The sequence below is a fragment of the Penicilliopsis zonata genome (assembly GCF_001890105.1).
Source record: "Penicilliopsis zonata CBS 506.65 unplaced genomic scaffold ASPZOscaffold_21, whole genome shotgun sequence".
Classification (NCBI taxonomy): Eukaryota; Fungi; Ascomycota; class Eurotiomycetes; order Eurotiales; family Aspergillaceae; genus Penicilliopsis; species Penicilliopsis zonata.
Genome location: NW_019208929.1, coordinates 95,084 through 113,535, shown reverse-complemented (window position 1 = coordinate 113,535; position 18,452 = coordinate 95,084). Strand labels below are relative to the sequence as shown.

The following is an 18,452-nucleotide window of genomic DNA, read 5'->3' as shown; positions in this document are numbered from 1 at the left end:
AAACAGACAAAAGACAAACATACAATTATCTCAAATCAAGATACGATACCCTGACCTGCCGCATGTTGCTATTCTCAACACTCTTCCTTCTTTTCCTTCATCTCCTTTTTAGGATCAAGTGTCGGTTTTCTTTCCCATAGATACTACTAGTGTACTCTACATCTAGCACCCCGGCTAGCCTTGACCGAGTACATGATGTACATGTAGACTTGATCACATCTATGAACTACACGAGTCGATTCAGGTTGCTGGGTTTCTGGATAGATTGACTTGCTAATTTTTAGATCTTTTTTATTCCTGTCTCTGAACAGAAACAAATCTCGTGCATGTAAGAGAGAGAGAGAGAGAAAAAAAAATAAAAAAAGGATATCCGGAGATGGTGACGGATGGAGAGTTTTCTGTTTTCTCTCGAATTTTTTTTGTTTCGGAAGTGGTATCAAGGAAGCATAGGGTTCATTCTCATCCTAGATTTATATCCATTTTTTTCCCGCAAGATTTCCAAAAAAAAAAAATTACTCGACTTTGCTCTCAAAGTTCTCGCCCTCGACCAGGTCGGGGATGTCGTCCTCATCCTCATCGTCCTTCTTGTCGGCGCCCTCCTTCTTCTGAAGGTTCTGGTAGCTCTCGGCCAGCTTGCGCAGGGAGGCCAGGCTGTCCGGGCCGAGCTGGTTGAGGATGCCCGGGACGAGCTCGGTGAGCTCCTTCTCCTCGCCGTTTCCGTAGATGGCGAAGGTGTTGGAGGGGACGGCGGCGTGGACTGTTCATTTCACCATTTTAGCCTTGTTTTTTTCCCTCTCCTAGAGTTTCATGTTTTTGAGGGTGTGCTTTGTTACTAACCCTTAGGGGCAGAGAAGTGGATGACGTTGCCGTCCTCCTTGAACATGTTGACCTCCTCAATCGCCTGGATGGGCTGGACGTTCATCTTCTTCAGGGTGGTCTGAAGCTTCTTGTCGTCGGCGCCGGACGACTTGTGGACCTTCTTGACCTTGCGGCGGGGAGTGCCCTTGCCTCTAAACACATTGTCAGTTAGCCCGTCTCTAGGTTATTGACCACCGAATCTATGCAATAGCTCTTTTCTCGCTCGGTTGGACTGATAAAAGTTGTCGCCACGATGATTCCGGGAAAACTTGGACGGGAAATAGAAGGTATATATATACGCACCCTACAAAAGAGAACGAGGTTAGCTTATCAAATCAAAACAGACCGGGGCAGGGCATTTCCAGTTCCCAACAGCCCTCTCGCTCGCAGATTCAAGCCCTTGTCGCGCGAAAATCGAGAATCTCATTTTCGAGGGGGGGGGGGGGGGGAACCAGAACAACCCGCGACGTTCAAAGAGCAAACACATACCAATCCGCACGCTCGCCTGCATCCTAGCCAACTTTGCCTGATCCATGGTGACGAGTATTCGTTTCGATTGGGGAGAAAATCTGGCGCAACAGAAACTTGTCAATTAACTAACACATACACACAATTCGTTGACCGTGACGAAATCCTGTTCTGTGCAGGTTCGGGAAAACGAGTAAGCTAAGCGGGAAGCCCACACGGAAATGTGGGATGTAACTTGGGCAAGGTCGTCGAGTCCGGAAACGATCTGGGTGAGAGAGACAGAGAGGGAGGGAAAGGAATAGACCACGTACCGAGACGGTTTTTGATTGTGAGGTTTGAGATGGAGGTTGGTGGGGGGGGGGAATCAATTATCTTCTGATGGAAGAGTTGGGGGAGGAGAGAATCTGAATTACACCACCGCCGGAGGGAAGCTCATTCACCAATAATCTTTGTGGGCGGGGGGGGGAGGAGAAAGATTTCTACGACAGGAACAGATAGATACAAGCTGAGCAAAGGGTTCTACAAATAAACGTGTCTTAACAGTAAACTATAGGCATCATATCTCCTGCTTAATATCTACAAGTATCTCCTGCTAGTTGAATGGTCTGGCATAATCGCATCTCTCGCCTGGGCAGATTCCATTTGTGTGCCGCCCGCGGTTGGTGACAGCGGCAGAGGCTCTGCTCGGCTAAACCCTAACAATAGGCGGCAGATTGGCAATAGGCTCATTCTTGCCTGTAGTTGGGTGCTTTTAGCTGGTAGCTGGTAAGTGGCTAGATAATAGGATGAAGGAGATAGCAGTAGTGATTTATATCTATATAAGAAAAAAAGAAAGATGGGAAAATCCAGTATTCTCTTGGTAATGATTTCTACTATGATCGAAGAAACGCCCAGAGTTGGGAACTTGGGACACTCACCTGGTCACATGCTCACCGCCCAGGCGTCTATATCCCATACCTGATTGGGCAATAAGGTAGATACTAACAGTGGTGAGAGTATTCTATAGATCTGAGTAGATTGAGAGTAAATTATTCATTAGATTGACTGTTAAGCATGATTTTATCAACAAGAAAAAGATATATACCAAGTATTTAGATGGTAGTAGTAGTATCCAAAATAATTCGATGATCTGGTAGTAACCAAGATAATAAATCAATTCAATGTTTGGCGATTTCTTGCTCCGTCCACTCCCACAGAGCTTTCGCCATGTCGACATCCGAAACGAAACGGTTACACCGACTCATCTGCCCGATGGGGATGTAGTACGCCCCGTTCGTCAGTCGCTCCCTCGGCATCCCCGCCACATAAAGCTGGGTCAGGGCGCCGGTCCGGACGCTGCGGAAGAACAGACCCATGGCCGCTTTGATACCGACCTCCGCGCGGGCACTCTGCGACTTGGCTGTTTCATACAGCTCACTGGCAACGACTCCCGGGTGGACCGAGACGGACAGGATGTCCGGGTACCGCCGCGCAAGCTCCGACGCGAACATGATGTTGGCCGCCTTGGATGCGGCGTAGCGGGTCCAAGTGCTTACAGCCAGCAGCGCCTCGGTGGAAGTCATGGTTTCCAGCGGAGGAGCGGCCTGGCTCGCGACCGAGGCGACGGCGACGATTCGCACATCAGACGGGGTGTTATCGGCAGCAGCACTGTCAGCGGCGACGGTTCGTTGAAGAGTCGGTAGAAGCAACTTGGTGAGGAGAAAGTGGCCGACATGGTTGGTGCCGAACTGGATCTCAAATCCCTCCTCGGTGGTGGTGGCGGGATTCGCCATCGTCCCGGCGTTGAGTATCAACAGATCCAACCGATCGCTTTCGGAGGTAAACTTTTCCGCCGCTGCCCGGATGGACGTAAATGAAGCCAAGTCCAGCGGAAGATAGCGGATATCGACCGTGGAGGAGAGCTGCGCCTGGATCGAGGCAATCGCGGCGCTCGCCTTGGTTTCATTGCGGGCTGCTAGATATATACGAGACGGATTATGGCGGGCCAGTTGCGCGACAGTCTCTTTCCCTAGCCCGGTATTTCCTATTGATCCAAAAATTAGCCTTGGTTTATACACCCGCAATACATATATTTATTTATTTGTTTGTTTTTATTTGACTTCTTTCCGAGGGGGAAGGGGGAAGGAAATACCTCCTGTGATGAGAATCACCCTGCCTGAAAGGTCACGGATATCTCTCTTAGGATCAAACGAAGCACCCAACAGGCCAAAGGTAGCTTCATTGAGCGTGAAACCAACACTCGACCAGGATTCCAACGGACTGTAGAGACTGCGTTTGACGACTTCGTACCCCGCCAAGAGGTCCCTCGGTGACAGGATATCCCTCAGCATGGCTTCGACAGCAAGACGCAAACTGATCCGATTCAACACTGGATGGGAAATGAGAGAGAGAGACCTTTCCTTGTCACGATCCCTCCCTGTGTGGTGGAGCCATCATGGAATGTTAAGCACGTTGAAAAAAAGGACTCCCCCCCCCTACCAGCCAGCCTTGGACAACCGAATGGCTTGAGGCTAACGTCACCTTCTGAACCACAGCCGAGGCAGGGAGTTTTAAAGGGGTTTTCAAGCCGATTGAAAGCCCACTAAAAGGTACTATCGGAGATAATTATCTACATTCAGTCGAAATTAACCAGTATCGATGTAGATATAGGGTTAAGCCCTCAATATATAAATAATTATTTGATCAGAGATGAATGAAGAGTAGTAATATAAATATCTCTCACATGGGATACTGTACTCTGTATATCCTCCGGTCGGTACCACCCTGATCAAGGTTGATTTCACTGGGGTATTTGTGGCGAGATAGAGTGTCCTACTATATATTCACCAGCTGGAGACTGATGCCTTTCCACTAAGGCTAAGAAAACCCTTTCTGACAAGTGATGGATGAATTCCCTACTAGCTGAAGGTATTTATCAAACGCTCTGTTGCCATAGAAACAACCTGGAGTGTATAGGCGGTAGGACAGGCGGTGGAATAAGTACGTGATTATCTGCTTATCAGCATCTTATCGCATTATGGCGTCTGCTTCCTCTTACGGACTCGTTATGAGTAAGAGTTCCTTGGGTGAGATGCCGGGGTTAAGAGATCTGCATAATGAACCCGCATAAACGCAAAAGATCCTCATCTGGGTTGCCCTCTCGCCGCTCTGCGCGCCTGCAAGACTGTCGTCCTGCAACTGAACCCAGCCTTCTCACAAGAGCGAGAGATCGAGTCGCCCGCTATAAGGAGAACAGGCGCCCCCAGAAGGAAAAGTTGAAAGCAGCATCAAATGCTTCTCTGGACTGGCTGCCTGACGGCGGCAAATAATATATCGCCCGGGATATTGTCAACGCGAATACTGATGGTGAGCTCTATGAGGTGTTTATGAATCTCCTGTCTGGTCTGGTGATACCGAGTAAGCGATGGATATTTTTCCAGAAAATAGCACACCGGCAATGACTCTGGGGATAGTGAAGGCGAGAGCGAGGTCAAGAACGAGCTCTGTTATCTCCTCTCTACACGATCAGAGGCAGCGAGCTGTAGAGACTGTTGCCTCAACGCTTGATCAGCATCAAAGTTTCCGCAACCTCGGTAAGCTGCGCGATGGCCACTGCTGTGTCATTACAGGGGATATGGATACAGAGGAATGGGATCGGAGAGGGCGCCCAGATGATGTTGATTTCGGGCCTGTGGAGGTCGCATATATCATCCCATTTGCATACACATCTTGGGAAAAGTCCACAGTAGCTACCTAGATCCTTCCCTACTGATTTATTACTAATTAGAAAGCAATGTCCTGGCCAGACCACCTCTTCCAGGGAAGTCTTGTGGCACTGTTTCCCACAGGTCCGTCTAGTGGGAATGCAGGTATCGTCCATCAACAGCCTCTTGAACGGTATCACACTGCGAGACTATGTGCACACGCAGTTCGGCAAATATACCATCGCCTTCAAACCCACAGTCAGTGGTGCATGAGAATACTGTTAAATGTTACATTTAAGAAACTCCAACCATAATAGGATACCCCGAACGTGTACGAGCGGAAATTATTTAACAGATTTCCAAGTGCCCAGAGAAGAACCTTGCCCCAGAGCAGCCGGATCAAGTTTACGCACGCGCCGGGCACAGAGACTTTTGAGCTACCCAGCACCGCCTTACTCAATTGTCACTATCGCCTGGCGGAGATCCTTAACGCTTCTTGAATAGCAGAAATGATTGATTAACACTCGCGGCACTGGGAGGATTTAAAAGAAAGCGCGGGGGACATGCTTCGTCCAGACGGCAGCACCGACATTGGAGGCTACCTCAAGACTGCCATATGGCAGCGGGGCTATGAGACAGTACAAGAACGAGAACATCACGTCTAGAAATTAGGCAGCAGATAGCAGTAGAATTGTGAAATAAGAGCTCTCCTAATGTTTGGAGTAGACCATTCGGGTTCCTGTACTAACTATGTCCATCTATGTGCGAGAGGCGGTCTGCCGAGAGTTCCACTTTGTATACACAAACGCAACAAGCAGGACAATGAGACCGACCAGGAGAGTAGATGCGATGGGTGGTAATTCTCTCCAAGTCTGGGGGGCGACGGTGGCATTATTTCCGTCAGCTAGTCATAATCCAGCAGAGGCGTCTTCCGACGGAATCGCCTTCTCCAGAAACCGTTCCAGATCTTCAATCTCTCTCGGATCCGCAGAATGCCCAAGACCACTTGTGACGAAGTTAGAAAGGTAGATCAGAGGTAAAAAGAAGAGAGAAAAAAAAGAAAGAGTAGATGAGAGGGGAGGGGAGGGGGAATCCGAGATCCTTACTCGTATGGATTGAAAGACACATTCTCTAGGCCCATCTCCTTCAGTAGCGCCGCCGACTTCATGCCAAATTCGTACTTGACCACCGCATCCTCATCTCCGTGCGCAAGGAAAAAGGGAGTGGTCTTGCTCGGCCAATCCGTAGGGATATAGTTCTTGATCCGATCGCTCAAGGGCAGGTAGCATGACAGCCCGAACACGCCACCGAGCTTCTCTTTACTGGTGACACCCGTAAAGAGCGAGACGGCTCCGCCCTGCGAGAACCCGCCCAATACGATCCGCGAGGGCTTGATCCCCTTCTCGATCTCCTCCTTGATCAACGTGTTGAAGTAGTCGCGTGAGCGGACAATCCCCGTTTCATCCTGGGTGCTAAGCGCTTCCTCGAATTCCATCTGTGCAACACGCGTTTCAGTCATCGCCACTTCCCCCACGTCACATAAAAGGAGCTTATCATATAAAAGGAGGAAGTAATCTTACATCGCGCCCGAGTTTGGTCAAATCATACCAGCCCGGCATCTGCATGCCAAAATTCTACACCCAGCAATGCAATTCAGCGCTGAACTCCCGAGTCCAAGCTCGTGTAGAGCAGACGCATATACATACCACTGTGATGGGGATGATGGGGGCATTGGGAAACACGAAAGCAACCTCGTCGAATTTCCCTCGACGGCGCCAGTTCTGTGCCAGGAACATCCTGCACTCCACCGTCAATGGCTCGACTCATAACAGGAATAGATCAAGGTCGAAACGTACCAGCCAGAGCCACTATAGAAAAAGGGTCAGATAAATTTGGAGAACAAGTATATTAGACTGACCTGTCGCCCAGCCCGTGGGCCATGATCACCGTCGCAGTGTGCTTCTTGAGCGCGGGAACAATCAGGGGGGCATGGGAAGCCATGTTGATAGATCGCTAATCAGAATAGTCTTCAAAAAGTACTAGTATTTATTGAAAAATGACGGCGATAAACAGGTAGTAAGAACGAGGAAGCAGAAAACAAGTCGATTATAATCCCCGCGCTCCAAACTCACCGCCTTTGAGATATCACAATTTTGCAGGTATTTTGCATTTCACCGTAACACGGATATTGCGCCACGGATATGCGGGTATCCCACCACGGATATACGGCCTACTGATTATTTACTATTATTAATCAATTGTCGACCTCGACGCACCCCGTCTGCCACTCAAAGCCCAATACCAAACATCCATCTCTGCCCGTGATGGCGGTGACCTCGCAGGCATCACTGATATCGTCTGCGCTCTGCGTGAAGACCATTCGCCCGGTCAAGTGTCTCTGTACTTCCGTGGATGAAGACGCTCATGGTGTCGTCGTCGACGATCTCCCTAGGGAGCCACAGGCGATTGGAGATTGGAACTTCACCCCTTCAACTTCGTGAATTCTCGCGGGAGATGGGAGAGCAGCGCGTGGGCGATAATCACCTGTAGTGCAGCGGTGGTGGTCGTGCGGTTCTGCCGACAGGCATTCTTCAATGCGGCCGAGACGGTAGGAGAAAACGCCACGAGGCGTAGTTTCGTCTCGAGCGGGGTCATGATCTTCGCGCCCGTCCAGAGCCCAGCCTCACGCCCAAAGTAGACATACTGCTTGAGCAGGGCCTTGTTGATGAAGGCCATCGACAGGGGCAGGGGCGCCAAGCGCCTCGAGGTTTGGAACCAGCGGCGTTTTCGGTGGAGCGACAAGAGGGCTCGCTTCCTCGACAGGGTCGGAGGATAGAGCGCACAGCGCGCGCAAAAATCCCCGGTGGAACGCTTTGCTAGACGCACCGTCACCTACGACGTGGTGAAAGACAAACGAAGCCGTGAAGTGGCGTGGGTTGTGGGGGTCTGGAAGCACGCAGAGTTCCCAGGGCACATCGACTTCGAGGGGTGTATTATGCTGCTTTTCTTGCAGTTCTTGCAGTTCTTGGTCATGGGATAATCAGTATCATCGAGTCAGCTTGACCGCCCATCTCATATGAAATCTCATGAACACGACGGGTTTCCATCAGCACCACTAGTACTTCGCGTACCTGTGGTGATTGCCAGGCACAAGTTCTTGGATTGTGATATATTTCTCGACTTCTTTCAAGCTTGGACGTACCAGGTACGGCTTTGGAGTGTCATCGTCTCGAAGAATGGCAGAGAGTATGGGAGGTGCTGGTTGATGAGCGCCGTACGGGCTCGGATCAGATCGTGTAGGAGGTCGGCAGAGTGTATGTTGCCATCATCGCAACATTAAGGTAGAATCTCAGCTGGTGACGAGCGTCGAGTAGCGCGTTCCAGATGGCCTAGATTCAATAAGCTTGTGATAAACAGAATGGGGGTTTTAACTACTAGTATCTAATATCAGGGATGAGGGTAAAACGATCTGATCTATACATGTATATTGAGCCTATCTCCTTAGAATAACTACCACTGCTGACACAACACTCCCCGAGCTATGGTCTCTAGAGTCTACCGCATTTGAGGTTTTACAGTTGTATAAGTAAGGATTGGAAAGCAACCAGGTAACTGGGCAATCTGGGAAAGAGAGAGAGAGAGAGAGAGAGAGAGAGAGAAGAGAGACATAGAATCAAGACACAAAGACAAAGGAAATCTAGCATGCAACCCATTTCTTCTCAATGCTTATTCACGCCAGTCTGGGTCCTCCAACTCATCCTTAACCATCGCATCGATGGGCTCCTCCAGCTCATCTGGACCGGGGCCCTCGTTTTCCGCCACCACGGCGGTAGCTTTCATGATCTCGGAGAATCCTTCTTGAGGAAAAAAACCGTCGACCCAGGCCTGGCTGATGACGGGGGTAGTAATCAATAGAACAGGACACCCTTGCAATTGCAAGTCATCATCATCCTCTGGGTACAACGTGTGAGCCTTCAGCGTTTTTGATTCCCATGCAAAGGTTTTATCGACACTATCGAGCCAGTTGTACTTTAAATGCCCACGAGCAGCGTGAATTTTCACCGAACCTTCAGCTGCCATTTGATAAACTTTGATCAGCTCTTGTCGGCGGGCCTGCTTCTCTTTCTCCTGAGACAATGGCTTCAGCAACAATGAGATTAACTCGGTTGCAATGTGCCCATCTTCCATTAGTGGGATCAGAACATCCTTGCGGCGCTGCCTGTGATATTCGCCGAATTTTTGGGAGCGTGCTTGATGGATATCGGTGGAATTGGCCAGACGGATTGTCTCGGACCGCCAAGTTGAAGCGCTGAGGGGATTTGCTGTAGCAGTGGTCATTAAGATAGTCAATATTTTCGGGAACCAAATCGAGCACGTACTTTCCAGATATCTTTCATACAAATGCTGCAGTCGCGCAACCATTTGCGGGTCTCCTTCCTTGTCGTCCGGGCCCATCTTCCCGTCGAAATACCAAAACGGTTTGTCGTATATTTTGTTGACGATGTCTGTCCAAAGCAGTGCTTCGATGAAAACCACCGCCGTCACATGACGATGTATGGACGAGAAACGGCCGACAAGGTCATCCCAATCCTCCAGAAGGCAACAATGCTGGAGGGCTCCGATGATAGAGCGCTTCTGGGTCTTGGAAAGGGAGGATAAGTCCTCAGAAAACCAGTTCCATGCCCAAAATTGGATCAGATATTTGAGACGAGTCAACTCTCCTACGATATCTGGTGTAAAGAAGTCCCATTCCACAATCCCAAGCTCGAAGTACATCTTCCTCGAATGGATTTTTCGGTAGACCTCCTCCAGGTCTTTCTGTTCTTTTGACGGAGCACGAGGACCGGATTGATGTCTATATTTTGACATTCTCGTTTTCTCTTGCGGAGGATTTGCTGTAGGAGGATCGTTCTTTCGAGTACGTTAGAAATAGATAGCTATTTTTTCGAGAGAAGGGGGAAAGATCATCTTACCTCAGATTTCCGTTTCTTCCGGGTGAGCATACTAGAACAGAATCACAGAACAGGAGAAGAGACCAGTATTTATGTCTGCAAGGCAGCAGATGGAGAGCAGAGTAGAAGATAAAATGTCTGGTCCTGCGGGAGACATGTCTCTTTTCTGTGTTTCGGTTTCTTTGTTTCCTTTCCCAAGTTTCTAGGAGACGAGACACAACATCAGGCCAATTGCGTATTCGGTCTGGCCACATCATCGTCCCTTTGTCTAATATTCCATAATTAGTTTCCACCAGTGGTCATTTACCTAGTCATGTGGATCTCAAATATCAAACGCCTGCCTTTGTTTCACGGTACGCAAGGCAGGAGGATGAAAGTAAACAGGTTGGGATGTCAAACCTCCGATATTCCGCGCTCGTCGGGCTTCACCTGTGATTCTTTGGGGGTTGAGATGGTCTGTCTAAGACCACCAAACCTGGGGAGAAACATTCTATCTCGGGAACTCTGAGGCTGGCGACTGAATGAGGTCCAGGTCTCTCATTTTTTGAAGTATCTGAATTCTCTACTAATATAAAAAGGATGGATGGCCTTCCTTTGCTCATTCTATTTGAGGAGTGCATCCCACAGTGCTGTCTATCGAATATCGCTCGACGATCTACCAGTTTGTGCTTACGATTTACCAAAACAAAGCAACATGGACTCTTTCCCAGGTGTTCCAAGGCTCATTGTGGCTGTGGACTATGGTACCACTGGCACCAGTAAGATCATCTTCCCCAGCCATCTCTTTGTATTCTTCCCACTTATCACTTCGAAATCAAAAGGTGTTTCATATGTCCACTGTGGTGGCAATGCCGACAATATCACCACTGTAAGTAAATGGCCGCCTCGTACCAGAGGTGAGAAGGTCCCATCCCGAATTTCATATTCTGAGGGGGGCATTGTGCCGCCTCTCTGGGGGTTTGAGGTCACTCCGGATGCCGAAGCCTTCGTATGGACCAAGCTACTGTTGGATCAGAATCTCCAGCACGGAGATTTCAACGATGAGATCCTGGAGAAAGTTGTTGGCTTTGAGATCATGAAATTACCTGCTGGGAGGGATGCCGTGACCACAATTGCAGACTTTCTTGCTCAGCTCTACAAGTACGTCTCGAAAATCACTTCGCAGTATTGGACACCAAGCACAAAGGCTTCCCAGAGTCCGGTGGAATTTTGGTTCACAATGCCAGCCAGCTGGCCTGAGGCGGTCCAGAGTCTCATGCAGGATGCAATATAACTATCGGGCAGGATTTGGGTCCGACCATTTTTTGCATCGGGTCAATATCATGAGTGAGCCTGAGGCGGCCGCCCTGTCAATAGTTCATGAAACAGAGTTGAACTTGCAGGTCAGTCTGTCCTTTTTTCCCTCTTATTCTGCTTGGGGTTTTTCCTAACCACATCTATGAACTGGTTAGTGTGGTGATGGTGTTTTGGTCTGTGACTGTGGTGGAGGTACAGTCGTGAGTTACTACCCAGTAAGATGATAAAACTAGTATACCTGGTTAGCTTATGTTTGAAACTAGGACATTACAACACTATATATCACTGAAATTGATCCGATCCCTTGTTTTGATCAGATCACCACAGTTACAGGTGGTCGATGTGGCGGGGCCGCCATTGATGCGAGACTTTACCAACTGCTCGCCTACAAGTACATGGGGGCCTGTGATGAATTTCTCCCCAGATTATTTAGGCCAGGAAGCCAGTTCATGAATGCCTTCCAGCAAATCAAGCAAGATTTTGATGGCACTGGAGACAAGTCATGGAAAATTCCTGTGGAATGTTTCAAGACAGAAATCATTCCCTTCAGTCAGAAAGCACCCTCCGTCCTCGTCCTTGACTCACGAGATCTCTGCGATCTCTATGACCCCGTTCTGAGCCGGATCTTCGCCTTAATCATGACACAGATCACGGCGGCTAACACTCACTGTAGACGCAATATCATCAATGTCAGTACCGTTGTCTACGTCGCTAAACGAGGGAGTGCGTTGCTAATGATCATTAACAGAAGGTGGTATTTGTTGGCGGTTTCAGCGAGTCACCTTACCTCCAGAATAAAATGAGGGCTTGTCTACAGCAAATGGACAATATCACCATGCTCACTACACAGTATCCGTAAGGTTTGATTGAATCCCCGTGTGAGATAGATCTATAGGAGCAGACCATGGCTAACTAACCCATCTTCCAGGAAGACAGCGGTTTCCAGAGGAGCCGCTCTTCGAGCCTGTCTCGGACGTCTCCCGCCCACTTACAAGTGTTGGAGACATTATGGTCTGGGATCAACTGAGTCATCCCTTTCTAGTTCTGAACAAAACACGGCTGTCCCGTTTTCATTCAAACCATCTCTGTACTGGGTGTTGAAAAGGGCAAGTGTTGAAGATCGCGGGCCTTAATTACCAATCTAGAGCACCAGGCTAACAGGTGATATTTGATTGATGAACAGGGCGAAAGATATCCCACACACTATCAGGCATACCAAAACGTCCGACTGTTTCATTGGCAGCATGAATCGCCCATAAAGCCTATTGAGATCTACGAATGCACGCTCGTCACCCCACCCTGCCAATTGGACCCGCACCGTAAGATATCCCGCCTGGCTTTGAGAGATATATACTCTTAGTTCAGATCTTGGATGGCTTGCTAACGTCAAATGAACTAGATACCCCCGAGGGCATGGCCTGCATTGACTTGATCGCCTGTGACTTTTGTAACGTGGACCTGAGTCGATTCCCCCATCAGATCATGGCCGGAAGGATGATGTACGAGCTCGAAATTGCGATTCAGGTCTCTCTTACGGACCACACGATTCAGTTTTGCGCCTATGCACTCGGTCAGGAGATTGGGCGCAAGGAGGTCTTGATGGCGAATCACTGATTAGTCTTTACAAACTACCTGGTTACGTACCAATGTGCGACAATTTAGATATGGTCTTTTGGAGTTAATGGAGTTTGTCTAAATATTAAAAGTACTTTATAGAGGGCGAGACTATTCTTCTCGACACCGTCTATTGTCTAGTAGATGAGAATCCAAGTACAGAATTCTTCCACAGGTAGTGAATCCACCTGTATATTAGGTAATGGATGTCGATATTATAAATGAAGTTTTTGAGAAGAAACCGATCATTCAAGCAAAGTATATAAGAACCCAAGGCAAGCCACATCTCAATATCTCGCCCACTGGATTGACCTCCCATACGTCAACTCCCCCAAGAAGAGACCTGTTATGACAGAACAGAAATATCCTACATTCATCGTCATGACGGCTATAATGCTATAAAATATCAGTATTGACTATGTCAAGGGGGGTAAATTAGGGAAAGGAGGGCAAGGAGGTACAGTAGATATGAGCAAGTAGCAATCAAGGCAAAAAGAAGAGCGCGAGGCACATCCCAGATCAACCGCCAGGGAGGCGCCATGACCCCGGTACTAGTCTGCTGATTTCCCGGGCCTCTTTCAAGATCAAAAGGGATGGTTTTGTTCTTTTTTTCTTTGGTATCTGACGTCTCATCATCGGCGGCGGCGCGTTGACGATCAAGATGTTTGGTACGAAACCTCTGCTCCATCACGGCCCTGAATGCAACGAGTGCCCTTGTGATGAAGGCGAATCCGATGAGGAACGAACATATGAGAAAGTAAGTCCCGTCGCTGAATGGAGTCCATCCGGCCAGGTAGAGGGTGGTTCTTTTATCGTTTCGGAAGAACATCGGCGTGGAGGAAGATGTAGTGTTCATTTTATCGAATTAACAGAAGACGTTGATCTCAGGTTGCAATAGATGTATGATGTTGAGTGATGGAGATTGTCATAGCCATAGCCATAGCCATAGCCATGGTCATATCCATGGTCATAGGCATCAGGCATCAAGACCTGCGGCCTCTCATTATCGGTAGGTTCCATAAATCAATCACCGGTGCCTGGGATTGACATCATTACTGTCAGGCATCTCTCTCTCTCTCTCTCCTTGAGCCGAGATTGATGTCAGTCAAGGCGATCGGGTAATAGGTACGTCCCTAAGGCTGCAAGGCTGCAAGGCTGCAAGGCATATAATCATGTGACTGTCCAAAAGAGCTAGCTTCCGTGACGTAATGCCTGCCTGCCTCATTCCAACAAACTCAAGTCATTCCAACTTCTTCATCAACAAGACATCAACAAGGAGAGGAACCGAACCAGGTAGTTATCAATCCCTAAAACACCGTCAAGATGGTATTCCGATTTGTGAGTCCCTCAATTCAATGCAATGCAAAGGATATCTATAAGAGGAAGGGAGCAATTGACTGAACGAATTGTGACAGCCCAAAACCCTCGACCCGATCACCCTCTTCCACTCGCCGGCCGTCCCGGCGTCGAAGCGCGTGCTGACCCTCCTCAAACAAGCGTCCGCGACAGCCTCGGAGACCGCAACAGAGGACCAAGCCTCCGACACGAACATCCACGCCGCGAAGCAGCGCGGCGAGTTCCAGCTGCAGGTCTCCACGGAGGCGCCCACTACGGACCAGGTGCGGAGTATCCTTGAGTTTGTCGCGGATGCGCAGGCCGCCGGTCGGACGTCGTATGCTGCCGGGGAGGTTGTTGCGGGGGCGAGAGATGCTGCGGATGCCCTTCGCAAGTTCAAGGAGGACCAGTCCAAGTTCGCGCGGCCGATTGTATGTCTTCCTTCACTACGCACCCTATCTTCTTCTTTACGAGACTTTGATTCTAACGTTTCAGACCGTCGATTGGACCAATGGACGCGCCGTCGTCGGTGATAACGAGTCGGAGATTCTCAAGATGGTCAGACAGGCCGAGTGATTGTACATAGAACATATTTATCAAAGTCCATTGGATTCTTGGATTCTTGCCCAGCGGATGGGTCTCTATCATACAACGCCAGGAAAACCAGGGGGAAACCCTTGCCGAGTACCAGTAACATATTATCTCCAGCAAGCAAAATAGAACTGCACCCGCTCACATTAAAAAAGGAAAGGAAAGGAAAGGGAATAAAAATCATTTTGGGATAAGAAAAAAACAAGAGGAAGAATGAAACCCATGATATCCCCGGGCCAGGCCATTCAATCTCAGCCAATGAAACTCACGTATAGACGAATCGAGTACCAGCTCGCCGTATCGAATAATAGAGAATGAAGTGAAAAAAAAAAAATAAAGAAGAGAAGATAATTCAGAACATCGTGCCGAATGATCCATCAGTTGGGATCGCCTTGCGGGGCGAGCTGCGAGCGCCAGATCCATCTGGTTTGCGATGACTGGGTACGTTAGAAAAGAGTAAAAAAAAGAACGAGGCAGGGAGGGTGGGGGAGAAAAACGTACCGAAAAGTAAAGCCGACAAACAAGCCCTTGCTCATCTTGTCCTCGCGGTCGGCCATCTCTTCCAGTGCGCGTTGCTTGTCGTGCACCTCCTTGTACTTGGCCATGTCGGCTTCGTTGGTGAAATCGTCAAAGTAGCCGGCGTCGGTCTCGGAATCGAGCTCGGGCACGAAGGGGGCACGCTGCTCACGGAGATTGGCAAAGTCGACTTCGGCAAAGTACTCGTGCTCGTGGATCTCGCGGATGTTCTTGAACCGCTGCTCCTTGGCCGCCACCAGACGCGTGATGAGATCCCACGTCCGGCGTGAGAGGAAGTAGTTGGGGTCTTCGTACACGGGTTTGCGCAGCACCTTCTGCCAACGCTTCAGGTTCTGCCATGTCTCGTCGACGGTGGCGCCGGCAAAGGGCGGGTACCCGGCAAGGGCTTCGAAGAGCATGCACCCCAGACTCCAGTAGTCGACGGTGAAATCATACTCCTCCCCCTTGAGCACTTCCGGCGCCATGTAGTCGGGTGAGCCGACGATGGATTTGGCGTAGTTGACCTCGCGCTTACGGAGCGACTGGTAGCCTTCCCGGCGCTCAGCCATGGTCCGCTGCTCCATCGGCCGGCCAAAGGGAACAGGGGTGTTGCCCACTTCCTCCAGCTTGACACGCATCGACTCGATCTTGACCGGGTTCAGCATGCCGGCGGCCAGACCAAAGTCGGTCAGCTTGACGTGGCCCGTGGAATCGATCAGGAAGTTCTCGGGCTTCAGATCACGGTGGATGTAACCGAGCATGTGGAGGGCATCGACGCAGGAGAACATTTCTCCGATGTAGAAGCGGGCGTGGCGGTTGTGCAGGACGCCGGTATTGTTCAGCAGGGTGCGAAAATCGCCTCCAGGCACGTACTCCATGGCTAGGTAGATCTGACTCTCGTCCTGGAAAGCGTAGAGCAGCTTCACCAGCCATTCACTCTTGGCTGCCGTCAAGATGTCGCGCTCCGTCAGAATGTGGCGGATCTCGTCCAGCTTGAACAGCAGTTTCTTGCTCATGACCTTGAGCGCGCAGACCTCGCGCGTGTCCTTCTTCTGCGCCAGATACACCTGTCCATAGCCTCCCTGGCCCACCTGAGTCAGGATCTGGAAATCATGCTGGCGGAGACGAGTGCGTCTTTTGCGCAGGTTGGCCCGCTCGCGACCGAGATACTTGAGCAAGGCCGGTTCGTACTCGTCCATCGGAGTGGCGGGGGGGTCTGGGTATGCGGCGCGGAACTGTGAGTGGCGGGTCTGACGGTTATGGACATAGCTGAGAAGATCAAAATAGTGATCAAGGAAATCTAAACGGTCAGCGCCCTTTCTCTCTCGAGGATTGCGAGTATGAAGGGTCCAAGGAACTTACAAAGCTGAGTGACATTCACCAGGCGCTTGACCCGCGGCTGTTGCAGTTTCTCCATCTCCTCTGGGGTCAGGCCTCGAAGCTGCACCTGTCTCCGCTGCACGGTGTCCGGATCCTTGGCCTGATACGGCTCCTGGCGCGAGATGGCCGCCGCATTGGTCTTGAGCCCCAGATCCTTGCCCAGCCGAGTCGGGCTCGGAGGCCTATTCTCCTTGTTGCCCTGGCGGGTAGGACTGACCGGCCGCTGGTGGATAACGCTTTCATTGAACTCGCCGCTCTTAGGGGTGCCAAACATGGGGTGCTGGTAGGCGGCATTGTTGGGCGTCGACGGGGTCAACTTCAGCGCTTTCTCAAAGACGTTCGGCAGGTCAATGGACCCCGGCGGATAACGGTTCTTGCTGGGGCTGCCCTGAGGCGTCTGGACAGGACTGGTGAAACCATTCTCAGCAGGCGTCGACGGACGATCGAAGGGTTCGTGACTCGACCGAGTGTGTAACAGCGGTGGAGGGTTGGGCAGACGCAGCCCATGGCGCTCGGCCGTCTCAGCCGTGACATCAACGGTCATCATGGCGGGCTTCGTCAAGAATATAGAGATCTCCTCTCCTTTTTCCTATCCCTCTTGTCTTTCTCTCTTTCTCTCTTTATGGCTCGTCTATTTTTTGTGAGGCGATGGGGAAAAGAAAAGTCGGTCTGTTGACGTGGCGGAGGGAAACGCAGCACCCCTTGATAACAACAGACAGACCGACCTAATTTCGCTGGCAACGCAAGGCACGCAGGGCTCGGGGAATAAATCCAAGAGCAAAAGCTGCAGATCATAAAATGGAGAAAAGAAAACAACCGACACAAAACAAAAAGGGAGAGCGAGACACGATGGAGAGAGAAAAAAGAAACCCTGCAGACTCCGACAAGCGCCCGATGAGGGGAGGGAAGGTGACGATCTGGTCCCTCACAGCCAGCCACCGCCCTGGACCAACGACCTCCTCCTCTTCTTCCTCTCACTTGCTCTCAGTCGCTCCCAGTCGTTCCCAGTCTCTTTCCCGTCCCCACGCCAGGCCCAAGTGCCGCCCAGTTGCCCCTCGCCCTGTGTCGGTTGCTGTGACAACGCCGGCCTCCAGACGCCCCCTCCCCCCGGCCCTGTTTGGGACTCGAGCTCGAGACGTCATAAGGCTGATTTGCTGGAAAAATGCAGCGAGCTCGTGAAGCTTATCGGAGACCAGGTGCTCCGTCCAGGTCTGATTGGAGTGCCAGGTTATTCCGATGGATCTTGAGAGAGAGAGAGAGGCTGAGTAGTAGGTCCTCTTTACCAAGGAAATCCCCCCCCCCCACCCCGAGGGCTCCAAGAGGCTCCTCCGGCCATCCTGCAGGTCATCTCGCTAACTGTGTCTCCTGTAGGACTTGGTTTTAAACTTCCTCTTACAAAGTAAGCCATCGGTCACTCCGGGATGATGGCTGGGCCGAATCGGGAATATGCTACGGTCGATTCTCACGCCAGGATCTGTGCGATCTCGCGAACTAGTCTGTGCGATGGCGCTGTCGGGTCCGATTCAGCTGGTCTACTCCGTATCTACGGGGTGCTACCCTAGTCCGGTGGAAATTAAGGAGCAGCTAATCAGAGTGCTTGATACAGAGGTTCAAGGATGATGGAGTACGACATAATCTTCCCGATGATGTCCTACATTACGACTACAGACTCATATTTGGAATTGGGAGGGCAACACCAACAGCAGTAAGTGCGACCGGCTAATGTCCTGATTGGACAGACTGCCAGGTCTGTTTGCTC

The 18,452-nt window shown here is 50.4% G+C and overlaps 11 protein-coding genes across 11 annotated transcripts; 4 read left to right on the top strand and 7 right to left on the bottom strand.

The window, feature by feature from the left end:
* Positions 1–401: 401 nt before the first annotated feature.
* Positions 402–1,427, bottom strand: ASPZODRAFT_136610 (hypothetical protein). Its single transcript, XM_022724097.1, has 3 exons — positions 1,348–1,427; positions 838–1,011; positions 402–757 (listed from the first exon to the last, which is right to left on the bottom strand). Exons 1-3 carry the CDS (start codon positions 1,391–1,393, stop codon positions 513–515), a joined length of 465 nt encoding a protein of 154 aa, XP_022577577.1. The 5' UTR covers positions 1,394–1,427; the 3' UTR covers positions 402–512.
* A 1,056-nt stretch (positions 1,428–2,483) lies between these two features.
* ASPZODRAFT_74945 (hypothetical protein) lies at positions 2,484–3,656 on the bottom strand (the record flags this gene model as incomplete). Its single annotated transcript, XM_022730005.1, has 2 exons — positions 2,484–3,349; positions 3,458–3,656. 2 exons carry the CDS (start codon positions 3,654–3,656, stop codon positions 2,484–2,486), a joined length of 1,065 nt encoding a protein of 354 aa, XP_022577576.1.
* Positions 3,657–4,762: 1,106 nt separating this feature from the next.
* On the top strand, positions 4,763–5,509 carry ASPZODRAFT_19764 (hypothetical protein; the record flags this gene model as incomplete). The annotated part of the gene is made up of 3 exons (XM_022727475.1): positions 4,763–5,050; positions 5,097–5,267; positions 5,327–5,509. 3 exons carry the CDS (start codon positions 4,763–4,765, stop codon positions 5,507–5,509), a joined length of 642 nt encoding a protein of 213 aa, XP_022577575.1.
* A 408-nt stretch (positions 5,510–5,917) lies between these two features.
* On the bottom strand, positions 5,918–7,010 carry ASPZODRAFT_19763 (hypothetical protein; the record flags this gene model as incomplete). Its single annotated transcript, XM_022727474.1, has 6 exons — positions 5,918–6,014; positions 6,116–6,504; positions 6,590–6,643; positions 6,716–6,806; positions 6,866–6,877; positions 6,928–7,010. The coding sequence occupies 6 exons, from the start codon at positions 7,008–7,010 to the stop codon at positions 5,918–5,920; spliced, it is 726 nt and encodes a 241-aa protein (XP_022577574.1).
* A 402-nt stretch (positions 7,011–7,412) lies between these two features.
* On the bottom strand, positions 7,413–7,915 carry ASPZODRAFT_1209589 (hypothetical protein). The gene has a single exon (XM_022721275.1). The coding sequence runs from the start codon at positions 7,743–7,745 to the stop codon at positions 7,491–7,493; it is 255 nt and encodes an 84-aa protein (XP_022577573.1). The 5' UTR covers positions 7,746–7,915; the 3' UTR covers positions 7,413–7,490.
* An 820-nt stretch (positions 7,916–8,735) lies between these two features.
* On the bottom strand, positions 8,736–9,878 carry ASPZODRAFT_169645 (hypothetical protein; the record flags this gene model as incomplete). The annotated part of the gene is made up of 1 exon (XM_022726902.1): positions 8,736–9,878. One exon carries the CDS (start codon positions 9,876–9,878, stop codon positions 8,736–8,738), a length of 1,143 nt encoding a protein of 380 aa, XP_022577572.1.
* Positions 9,879–10,655: 777 nt separating this feature from the next.
* On the top strand, positions 10,656–12,871 carry ASPZODRAFT_169644 (hypothetical protein; the record flags this gene model as incomplete). The annotated part of the gene is made up of 7 exons (XM_022726901.1): positions 10,656–11,101; positions 11,127–11,343; positions 11,413–11,457; positions 11,521–11,980; positions 12,186–12,268; positions 12,441–12,576; positions 12,618–12,871. The coding sequence occupies 7 exons, from the start codon at positions 10,656–10,658 to the stop codon at positions 12,869–12,871; spliced, it is 1,641 nt and encodes a 546-aa protein (XP_022577571.1).
* Positions 12,872–12,993: 122 nt separating this feature from the next.
* Positions 12,994–14,020, bottom strand: ASPZODRAFT_136602 (hypothetical protein). Its single transcript, XM_022724096.1, has 2 exons — positions 13,333–14,020; positions 12,994–13,267 (listed from the first exon to the last, which is right to left on the bottom strand). The coding sequence occupies exons 1-2, from the start codon at positions 13,725–13,727 to the stop codon at positions 13,159–13,161; spliced, it is 504 nt and encodes a 167-aa protein (XP_022577570.1). The 5' UTR covers positions 13,728–14,020; the 3' UTR covers positions 12,994–13,158.
* Positions 14,021–14,194: 174 nt separating this feature from the next.
* Positions 14,195–14,782, top strand: ASPZODRAFT_154801 (hypothetical protein; the record flags this gene model as incomplete). Its single annotated transcript, XM_022726133.1, has 3 exons — positions 14,195–14,209; positions 14,287–14,637; positions 14,702–14,782. The coding sequence occupies 3 exons, from the start codon at positions 14,195–14,197 to the stop codon at positions 14,780–14,782; spliced, it is 447 nt and encodes a 148-aa protein (XP_022577569.1).
* Positions 14,783–14,828: 46 nt separating this feature from the next.
* Positions 14,829–17,365, bottom strand: ASPZODRAFT_1208845 (hypothetical protein). The gene is made up of 3 exons (XM_022721271.1): positions 16,676–17,365; positions 15,299–16,613; positions 14,829–15,234 (listed from the first exon to the last, which is right to left on the bottom strand). Exons 1-3 carry the CDS (start codon positions 17,238–17,240, stop codon positions 15,150–15,152), a joined length of 1,965 nt encoding a protein of 654 aa, XP_022577568.1. The 5' UTR covers positions 17,241–17,365; the 3' UTR covers positions 14,829–15,149.
* Positions 17,253–18,005, top strand: ASPZODRAFT_1208966 (hypothetical protein). Its single transcript, XM_022721272.1, has one exon. The coding sequence runs from the start codon at positions 17,492–17,494 to the stop codon at positions 17,870–17,872; it is 381 nt and encodes a 126-aa protein (XP_022577567.1). The 5' UTR covers positions 17,253–17,491; the 3' UTR covers positions 17,873–18,005.
* Positions 18,006–18,452: the final 447 nt, after the last annotated feature.

Excerpts from the sequence above, each read along its gene's own strand:
- ASPZODRAFT_136602 (XM_022724096.1), bottom strand. The coding sequence starts at position 13,727 with ATGAACACTACATCTTCCTCCACGCCGATGTTCTTCCGAAACGATAAA. Across the intron at positions 13,268-13,332 it reads GCTACTTGCTCATATCTACT|CATTATAGCCGTCATGACGA; the intron begins GTACCTCCTTGC and ends GATATTTTATAG.
- ASPZODRAFT_1208966 (XM_022721272.1), top strand. The coding sequence starts at position 17,492 with ATGGAGAAAAGAAAACAACCGACACAAAACAAAAAGGGAGAGCGAGAC.
- ASPZODRAFT_1208845 (XM_022721271.1), bottom strand. The coding sequence starts at position 17,240 with ATGATGACCGTTGATGTCACGGCTGAGACGGCCGAGCGCCATGGGCTG. Across the intron at positions 16,614-16,675 it reads GGTGAATGTCACTCAGCTTT|ATTTCCTTGATCACTATTTT; the intron begins GTAAGTTCCTTG and ends CTGACCGTTTAG. Across the intron at positions 15,235-15,298 it reads TTTGTCGGCTTTACTTTTCG|TCATCGCAAACCAGATGGAT; the intron begins GTACGTTTTTCT and ends TAACGTACCCAG.
- ASPZODRAFT_1209589 (XM_022721275.1), bottom strand. The coding sequence starts at position 7,745 with ATGGCCTTCATCAACAAGGCCCTGCTCAAGCAGTATGTCTACTTTGGG.
- ASPZODRAFT_136610 (XM_022724097.1), bottom strand. The coding sequence starts at position 1,393 with ATGGATCAGGCAAAGTTGGCTAGGATGCAGGCGAGCGTGCGGATTG. Across the intron at positions 1,012-1,347 it reads GCAGGCGAGCGTGCGGATTG|GAGGCAAGGGCACTCCCCGC; the intron begins GTATGTGTTTGC and ends ACAATGTGTTTA. Across the intron at positions 758-837 it reads CCACTTCTCTGCCCCTAAGG|TCCACGCCGCCGTCCCCTCC; the intron begins GTTAGTAACAAA and ends TGAAATGAACAG.